General features: G+C 32.2%; 1 protein-coding gene across 1 annotated transcript; it reads left to right on the top strand.

Annotated features, from left to right (window-relative positions):
• Positions 1-367: 367 nt before the first annotated feature.
• DWF5 (Ergosterol biosynthesis ERG4/ERG24 family) lies at positions 368-3,761 on the top strand. The gene is made up of 13 exons (XM_079053450.1): positions 368-609; positions 1,204-1,426; positions 1,515-1,570; positions 1,665-1,767; positions 1,846-1,911; positions 2,011-2,124; positions 2,225-2,351; positions 2,444-2,544; positions 2,645-2,770; positions 2,918-2,982; positions 3,109-3,190; positions 3,280-3,362; positions 3,467-3,761. Exons 1-13 carry the CDS (start codon positions 494-496, stop codon positions 3,531-3,533), a joined length of 1,329 nt encoding a protein of 442 aa, XP_078909576.1. The 5' UTR covers positions 368-493; the 3' UTR covers positions 3,534-3,761.
• The last annotated feature ends 6,322 nt before the right edge of the window (positions 3,762-10,083 follow it).

Consider the following 10,083-nt stretch of genomic DNA (forward strand, 5'->3'; position numbering starts at 1 on the left):
GACTCAAAGACATTGATAGTTAATCCAAAAAGAGGATTAATCCTATTATAAAATAAATAAAAATAAAAATTATTAAAGATATTTTATAGTCTTAGAATATACTAAATTTAAACGTTTGGTGACAAATTTGTAGTGATGTAGCATAGACATAGTGATAGGGGTTGAAATTTTAATACAAGAAAACAAGAAATATAAAAGCGAAAGGCAAATTATGTTTTGGTGTATTAAATTAGCATATACCTAGGTTGATTTGATCCGGTGTCAAAGTTAACAACAGAGAAGGGGATGGACCGCTGTGTAAAATGTAAATGTATCCTACACTTTCTTTTTATTTTTAATTTTTTATCCCCACCTGATTTGGTGGAAGTCGTTCCACGACCACGAGGCATATCAAGTCTTCGCCACTTCGCCTTCTCTATCTCTCTCTCACTAAACACAAACATCTTGTCACTCTCCTCTTTCCCCCCATCGTACTCTGCATCTGGTGAAGAAAATGGGCGCAACAGATGCAGATTCCATGAAGAAGAAGGAGATGGTTCATTCTCCGATTCTAACTTACTTCTCTGTCATCACTCTTCTCTCCACTTGCCCTCCTTTCGTCATCCTCCTGTAAGTTCTCACCTATCTTTCTTTTTCACATCCTGCAGCTACTTTAAAACCAACATGAAAATCAGATCTTTATACTTACTCTTTCTGTTTTGTTTTTCATAAAGATTTTAACTTTGTTTCTGCTTCTTAATTCGATCTTTATCCATACAGATTTTGATTCAGAAAGATAATTGTATAATTGTATTGTAAATGAAGAATTATTGACGCCAACGATTGTTACTCTGTATTGTTGTGTGATGAATCTGGATCTTGTCTTGTAGATCTCTGTGCTGACTTATGAGGGCATGCATAATCGATTCTCTTAGCTTTTAAGTGCACCTATATCATACTTCTCAAACACATACACATCAAGAGCTGATTTTCAAAATTAAATAAGATACAGTAGCTTTTGCTCAGTGTTTTCTTAACAATCATAGAGTAATGATGTTTCGAATCATGTTAATTATGATTATTGGTTACCAGAATGAGTTGTCGCCTGTAATTTAATCTCACATTATAACTTACCTACTTATTGATACGTTACTATCTTGATAACAATGAGAACATAAAAAGAAGTCATCTATGGATTCAACTAAACTTTATTACTTTTTACAGATGGTATACAATGGTACATCTCGATGGTTCTTTACTACACACATTCAATTATCTCATGGAGCATGGAGTTGAAGGGTTTGTGAACATATGGCCTAAACCTACTGCTATTGCATGGAAGATCATTGCTTGTTATGCCCTCTTTGAAGCAGCCCTCCAGCTGTGGTTACCTGGGAAAAGAGTTGAAGGGCCAATATCCCCTACAGGCAATAGGCCAGTCTATAAGGTTCCAAATCAACAACATTGACAAATTCACACTATAACATTAAGTAGATTGTAAGAATGTTTCAAGAATATTCATTTTCTTGTTTCAGGCTAATGGTGTGGCAGCATATGTGGTGACATTGATTACATATATCAGCCTTTGGTGGTAAGCTTAATGTTACAATAATCTTTTTTTCTTCTTACATAAGTTGAGTTTGACATCTTCGACCTACAACTAACTATTCTTTTTGTAATTTCAGGTTTGGGATATTTAATCCGACAGTTGTTTATGATCATTTGGGAGAAATATACTCCGCCCTTATTTTCGGAAGCTTTGTCTTTTGTATATTCTTATACATAAAGGTGAGCATGATACATGATGTCACATATCATCAATCATACTATATTTATTCTTCTGACACTTCTAGCTTTGGTTTACAGGGTCATGTAGCACCTTCTTCCACTGATTCTGGTTCATCAGGAAACATAATATTCGATTTCTATTGGGTGAGTTTCTGTGAATTTGTTGTTTCTTATTCTGTTTACACAAATAAATATCAAGAAATATTGTTCTGAGTATATGTTATGCTTGATGGGGTTTAATAGGGCATGGAGCTTTATCCTCGAATTGGAAAGAATTTTGATATCAAAGTTTTCACCAACTGTAGATTTGGGATGATGTCTTGGGCTGTTCTTGCTGTAACCTACTGCATAAAACAGGTATGCAGTTGAAAACCATTATTTAATTTACTATTTATTCATGCATGATTTGAAGTAATAGAATCATTGATTGATAAATTTGCAATCTATTTTGATTCAGTATGAAAGAGATGGGAAAGTGGCAGATTCTATGGCTGTAAGTACGTTGTTAATGTTGGTTTACATTACAAAGTTCTTTTGGTGGGAAGCAGGGTACTGGAACACAATGGATATTGCACATGATCGAGGTAAATATATTTCTATTATTTTTGTACGCGAGTTGTATGAGATATATATTCTGAAATGTATATATATTTTTTTATTGATTTTGTTTTGGTAGCTGGATTTTATATCTGTTGGGGATGCTTGGTTTGGGTTCCTTCTATATATACTTCCCCTGGCATGTACCTTGTCAATCATCCTGTCAATCTTGGAGCTCAGGTTCTTTTTTTTTTGTCTAATAGAAATTAATATTTTGAACAGTTTCTTTTCATATATACATCATTTTTTAATTGTTTCTGTGTTGATACAATACAAACAGCTGGCGATTTCCATCCTAATAGCAGGGATTTTGTGCATATACATAAATTATGACTGTGATAGACAAAGGCAAGAATTTCGTAGAACAAATGGCAAGAGCTTGGTTTGGGGGAAAGCTCCAAGCAAGGTAACTTGTTCAAACTGTCAACTTTTGTGTAGTGAAATGAAATTATTATTAGCATTATTATTATTATTATTATTGTTGTTGTTGTTGTTGTTGTTAGTGGTCTTAATTTGATATATTAATAGTAAGATATATTGGGTATTATTACAGATAGTTGCATCATACACTACAACCAAGGGGGAGACTAAGACCAGCCTTCTGCTGACTTCAGGGTGGTGAGTAGGCACTAGGCAGTAGCTAACAGTCACTAACTAGATCACCATTCCCATTCCGATTCCGATTCTGATTCTGATTCCAATTCCGATTCCGATGAGATGATGTTTTTTTTGATGTTGTTATAGGTGGGGTTTATCTCGTCATTTCCACTATGTACCTGAGATTATGGCAGCATTTTTCTGGACAGTTCCGGCCCTTTTCGATAATGTAATTTGATTATTTGAGCATGATCTTTATTGGTGTTGTTGTAGTAGTCTAAAGAAAGGAATCTTGAATTATTTAATTTTGTTTTGCAGTTTCTTCCATACTTCTATTTTGTGTTCTTGACCATCTTGTTGTTTGATCGAGCCAAAAGAGACGATGATAGATGTCGTTCAAAGTAAGCATCCTTCCCATTTGTGTTTTGTTTGATGGAAATGTTTTCTTTTGAGAAAATAAAATAATAGAAGTAATGATTTTGAATTTGATTTGGGTTGGATGCAGGTATGGTAAGTATTGGAAGACGTATTGCAACAAGGTTCCATATAGGATCATACCAGGGATCTACTGACATGGAGATATGCAATGTTCCCATGTATTTTTATGAGAAAAAAATATTGAAAATATTGGTATTTGGTTAGTTTTGATAAATTATTGAACTCAAGCCCTTGATAGTTTATGAGGGGTGTTAAATTATTGATCTGAAGGTCTATGTATGCTGTTTTCTGATGATATTTTATGAGGGGTGTTACACTTGAACATAGTATTAGCAGTATGGAATGAAGAAGTTGCTTGTTCAGTTGTTTGATTGTCTGAAATGTTGAAATTAACACAAAACTAGTAGTTCTAGAAAGTACTTTAATCTTTGTCACAATTCAGTACAAGATTTCACTTTTTAGTGAGATTATACTTCAATTTTTTAAAAAGTAATGTTAATATGTTATCTAGAAGTATATTATGCTCTTCTATTGGTATGTTTAATAAACCTTGTTTATTTTCTTTCTGTAATCAACTCTTCTTAATGAGTCTTCTTACACTTTTAAGTATAATTGGTAGAGCTACAATGATTTTAAACATCATTACGCTGGCTTAATGATAGTAGCTCTCTTTTATTTAGTAGCTCTCTTTTAAAAGTCATGTTAATTGATGAAATCTTTTTTAGGGTATGTTTGGTTTGTAGAATGGTTGTGAGCGAGGGACAAGCAAAAAGATATTTTATATTTGAGTTATTTTATATTTGTCGAAGGGACAAGCAAAAAGATATAACACATATAGCATGAACAAAAGCTTGATAAACAAATTTACATAATTGTATATATATTTAGAAGGGATATTGATATTCTAATTATATCTGATCAAGACCAAAAGTAGAATGTCTTTAGACTAAACAACTAATATTTTTTTGAAATATATAGAAATGTTGTTGGTACTTGGTAGCGCAGTTCTCAAAAAGTATGATAGTATTTGTCCCAAACTTTTATAAACAGTATGTCAACTAGCAGCTGAAAAGTTATTCATATTGCCCGTGACATTGCTTAAAAAAGAGAAATAAATATTGAATTTAGTGAATACTGAAAAATTGATAGTGATGGTCCATGATCGTTACAACTCTACCCAGTGGAGTGGAGGATGCAGACTGTTTTAGTATGAGTGTCCATCGTACTTCAAGCGGGTGCACCTAATAGAAAAAACCAAAAAAAAAAAAAAAAAAAATTTACACTACGTGCCGGAAATTGAGCAGTGGCCCAGGACCCCAAATGTCCCACTAAGGTCCGCCACTGACTCTACCTTAGCGAGGTGCATGACATGGATTATCTGTCTTTTCTTTGTGAACTTACACGAGTTTTGTTGTTCACATTTGTTGCGTCAACATATTTCTTTTGCTTCTTAAGTGCATGACCATGTGTTTGGCCTTAAGAATTTACAAAAAAACATAAATATCATTTCCAAATGATATATATATATATATATATATATATATATATATATATATATATATATATATATATATATATATATATATATATATATATATAGGGGAGGGTTCAATTGAGAAAAAAAATGTTGAGAATGGGGGAATCATTCTCAGCCACTCATTTATTTTTGCCGCAAAAGCCTCCGTCGTACCAGCGGAAATGGGAAATGATTAGACATGTGTTTTCCAACAAAATATATTTCCTTAAACTATGCTAATCATTACTTTAATATATACAAAAACATAGTTTTTTCGTTTTTTTTTAATTTTTAGAAGCTATTTTTATCAAAAAATGATTTTAAATATACCAAAATTCATGATTTTTTATTCTCTACAAATAGACATCCATATTGATATAGTTTTAAGATAAAATAAAAAATTTATTTTTTTTATATTTTCAGCTATCGTTATTCATAAGTGAATAAAAATGCATCAGGTTTTATTACAGTACATTCGTTATTCACTTATGAATAAAAAGTATGGTTTATTTTTTTTACAATTTAAGTATCATTCATATATGAATATAGCATATAATAAACATAATATATTCATATTTAAATATTGGACGATGTATTCACTTGTGAATATTAACATAGTATATTTACTTGTGAATATTAGATGATATATTCACTTATGAATATTAAATGATATTTCATATGTGAATATTACATAGTATTACATGGTATATCACATGTGAATATTACATAGTATATTCACTTGTGAATATTAGATGATATATTCACTTATGAATATTACACAGTATATTCACATATGAATATTACAAGGTATATTCACTTGTGAATATATTCACTTATGAATATTAGAAGGTATTTTGACAAATATATATAATTTTTATATGTTATTCACATATGAATAACATACAGAATTGCATATTTGTTTTGTCTTTTTAATAATCATATACTGATTCAAGTGAGAAAACATATTCATATGTGAATATAACGTGGTAATTTAGTTTATGCATTTCATCAAACAGTTGGAGTGCATACAAGTTAACTATTTTAAAAATGTTAAAAACATCAAGTTATCAATTCCAAAATCATCATATACTTCCGATTTCGACTTCAGATGCGACATCCTATGTCTGATCGATTTCTCATTTTGATTTTGATTTCCGAAAATCCGATTGGGAACCTGTGAGTACCGATTCTGAGTCCTTCAATGTCGACTGTGACTGCGAGTCCAGAACTCCGATTCCAATTTCATGAACAACGAAGAAATTCCGATTCCAACTGATTTCGTTTGCGAATATGGGAAATTCCAGTTCCAAATCCGTTATGAACTTTAACAAATGCTTGCAAGCTACGAACATTCGGAGTATTCAACAAAGAAATCGATGAAATTGATGAATTTGGGTTGCGAATCTGTCTTGAACGGCGAACCTCCCAGCCACGAATATCGATGATTGATTAACACTGGATGATTGTTGAAGGTTGGAGGAGAAATTTTGATGATGAACGAACTATTATCGAATTCTCTATAGTTACGTATTTGAGATTGAAGGTTATTAACATATTTACAAGTTTGCCACCGTGTCTTTTTATGCTTAGATTAAATGAGTGGCTGAGAATGATTCCCCCATTCTCAACCTTTTTTATTTTCTCAATTGAACTCACCTCTATATATATATATATATATATATATATATATATATATATATATATATATATATATATATATATATATATATATATATATATATATATATATGGAAATTTTTATTTAGACCAATCAGGAAGATTCATGTATTGTCGATGATGCGTGAAAAAGTTATTTCTTAGCAACCAGTGGCGATTTGTTTCGGTGGAAGGTGATATGATGGGTGTTGATGTGAGATGCTCCTGAAAGTTTTTTGGTGGAGTAACATGAGTTGATGGAATATCATTTGTTGCAATGAGTGTTTTTTAGTTGTTGATGCAGTTGGTTGATAATGTTTGTATGTATATGGTTTTCTTATTTGTACTGAATATATCTTAAAGATATCATCTACTACGAAGTCTATAGTGCATGGCCATGGCTTTGAGAATCTTCTGAATCAAACCTAATTTTTTTTTCTTCTGGCCATTGAGAATGTTGAGTGGTATAGGCAATGCATGTGTATGGATAAGTGTATCCGGTATGATCAATATGTGTTGCAATCTAGTTGGAGCAACATTCTAACAATAACATTGAAAGAGACTATCTTTTTTGATCGATATCATATGCCATGTGTGTGATAATGAAAAACTTGTTGGTATGCTTATTAGACATGCGTAAGTTAAAATGATTATATTCAAGTAGTTAACATTAAACACACAATACATACACATTGTTTGGTTTAATGACTTGTTTACGATCATCACATGCAAGTAGGGGTGTTCAAAACCGGATATCCGAAAATTCGGATATCCGAATTTCGGATAGTGAATTTTTAATATCCGAATCCGTATCCGAAATTCCGGATATCCGAAATTCGGATATCCGAATTTTCGGATACGAATTCGGATACCAAAACGGATATCCGAAAAGTCTAAAATTTTGTAATTACTAAATACCAGTTCATTTAATATCAATGTTAATATGTTCCATTTAAGCATCCACACCACATAAATTTATAAACAGTTTGTTTTTTATTAACAAAAACCAATTCATTTTTATTTTGTACATTGTTGCATTGAGTCTTCAATCACATATATAATCATCAACTTATAGTCATTTTATATCTAATATTATATGATAGTACTAATTTGTTAATCTTACGCCAAATTAAAATAAAACAAATGCATGAATGCTTCTGTTCTTTAATTCTCGTGACCAGCATGCTACTTCAATACAAAGGCAGATGTATTAATAACGTAGTTTAACTAATGATATTATGAATATTTTTAGTTATTAATAAAGATACTATAAGATATAAGTGTTTTGAAATAAAGAATAAACACAAAATAAAATCATATTTTTCAGATTTCGGATATCCGAAATATCCGAAATTTTACAAAATTGTTATCCGTATCCGAATCCGAAAAACCGGATATCCGAAAATTCGGGTATCCGAAATTTCGGATAATATAAGATCGGATTTTCGGATCGGATTTTCCGGATGCGGATACTTTTGAACACCCCTACATGCAAGCATGATTTTTTTTAAAGTTTTTTTTTTTTTTTTTGACATTCATGGCATGCTTTATAAAACCAACGTTTTACTTTCATTTATGCTAACAAGAGGATTTGCATGTGAACTGAGACCCTATAGTGTTATCTATATTAAATATGAAACTATAAAATTTGTGTATATATTTTAAATAACAAAAGGTTTGGTGGTTTACACCATGGTGATTTAGGTTTTGAAAGAGCAAGCATGTCAATGTAAATGTGCTTCTTTGCTTTTTGACTTCTAAATCTTTACTCATTTGGTATTGTATATTGAGTATGGGACTTTGAATATTTTGTACAACAAACCTAAAATAAATTGTCAAATTTATTACAAACAGATGGTCTGAGTGAAAGAACCATTCAAATGGTTGAAGATATAATAGTTGGAGATATGTTGAGGGCACGTGTGGGTGATTTTAGAGGTAACTGGGATGAACATTTACAATTGGTGGAATTTTCCTATAACAATAGTTATCATTTACCTATTGGAATGCTGCTATATGAAGCTCTTCATGGACGGAAGTGTAGAACTTCACTGTATTGGCTTGAAGCCGAAGAAAAGAAACCTACGAGCCTAGAAACCGTAAAAATAACCAATAAACGGATAGAAAGAATTCAAACTAACATGCAAGCTGCTCAAGACCGACAGAGAAGTTACCCTAACTTGATGAAAATTCCATTTAAATTAAAAGTTAGAGATTTGATTATATTAAAAGTGTCACCTTGGAAATGTGTGATGAGATTGGAAAGAAAGAAAAAGTGAGTCCAAGGTATGTTGGATCATTTGAGATTTTGAAGAAGTTGGGTAACAAACTTTCAAGCTTGAATTACCTCGCCGCCTACTGTGGATCCAGGTTTTTGCAAGGAAAATCGAGTCTAATGTATATTTTATCCTCATGTTTTTCAGTACTAAACACCAAAAAATAATAATCCTTCACATAAAGAATGTCTTCTATCTTGCCTTTCCAACCATGATAATTAGAACCATTCAAATTTTCAATCCTACTTGTATTAGCTTCCATTGTTCAAACAAGTAACCTAATAATAAGAACTAAAGCTTTGATATCAATATAATAGAGAAAACACAGCCACAACGGTAAATAACAATACGGAAACAAATATTCATTTAAGGACTCTTATGAACATTTAAGGAGACAAACAAATATGGTATTTTATATGGAACCAAAACAACCCCAATGAAGTTTATATGCTCAAATATAAGCAGCCTAGTATAGAAAGTAATCAAGCAATATAAGACACTAGAGTTTTAGCGTGGAAAACCCCTCAAAACATAATCTGAAAACCGTAAGCACAAAGCTTAGTGAGTTCTCCAAAATACAACATACCATATATAATAAATACATAATAGACTCCATTCGTTATCGGGCCCCGCCCGACATCAAGCCCCGCTCGGTATACAGATCTGTCAGTCATTGGTCCCCGCCCGGTATACATCTAATCATATAACAGATAAACACATAATACATGCAATAATCTCAAAGATAAATAACATACAAAATAGTCCTCGGGCCCCGCCCGGTAAGCATACAAGCACATAACACATGCAAGAGTCATGAAGACATCTTGCATCATAACATAACAAATCGTGGGCCGACATTGGTGCCTTCGACTCACTAAACACAGTGAGGAAACTCACCTCTAGCTGTTGAATCACTCGAATGAATCTCTGACTGTTGGTTCGGAAAATCTTTGCGCTATTAATATCAATAACATCCAATTATTAATAGGATTCCGAACCATAACCAAGAGTCTAAGCTACTTGGCCCACAACAAGGGTAAACGACCATTTTACCCTTTATATAACTTGGCCCAAAAGCCAAGGCCCAAATCTACTATTCAAAAGGCCTAAATCCTAAATGGCAACCCAAAACTCAATTTATGGCCCAATCTGTTGGATTTAGTGTCTAAGCCCATAACTATAATTGATATGTACTTGACGCGAGAGTAGCATGGTCCATTTGGGTTGCATGGCACC

The sequence above is a fragment of the Lactuca virosa genome, chromosome 5 (genome assembly GCF_052849685.1).
Source record: "Lactuca virosa cultivar CGN04683 chromosome 5, Lactuca_virosa_CGN04683_v6, whole genome shotgun sequence".
NCBI lineage: Eukaryota > Viridiplantae > Streptophyta > Magnoliopsida > Asterales > Asteraceae > Lactuca > Lactuca virosa.

Bases quoted from the DNA above. Each gene is read 5' to 3' on its own strand.
- DWF5 (XM_079053450.1), top strand. From the start codon at position 494: ATGGGCGCAACAGATGCAGATTCCATGAAGAAGAAGGAGATGGTTCAT. The intron at 610-1,203 runs GTAAGTTCTCAC...TACTTTTTACAG, and splicing joins CCTCCTTTCGTCATCCTCCT to ATGGTATACAATGGTACATC. The intron at 3,191-3,279 runs GTAATTTGATTA...TTTGTTTTGCAG, and splicing joins TTCCGGCCCTTTTCGATAAT to TTTCTTCCATACTTCTATTT.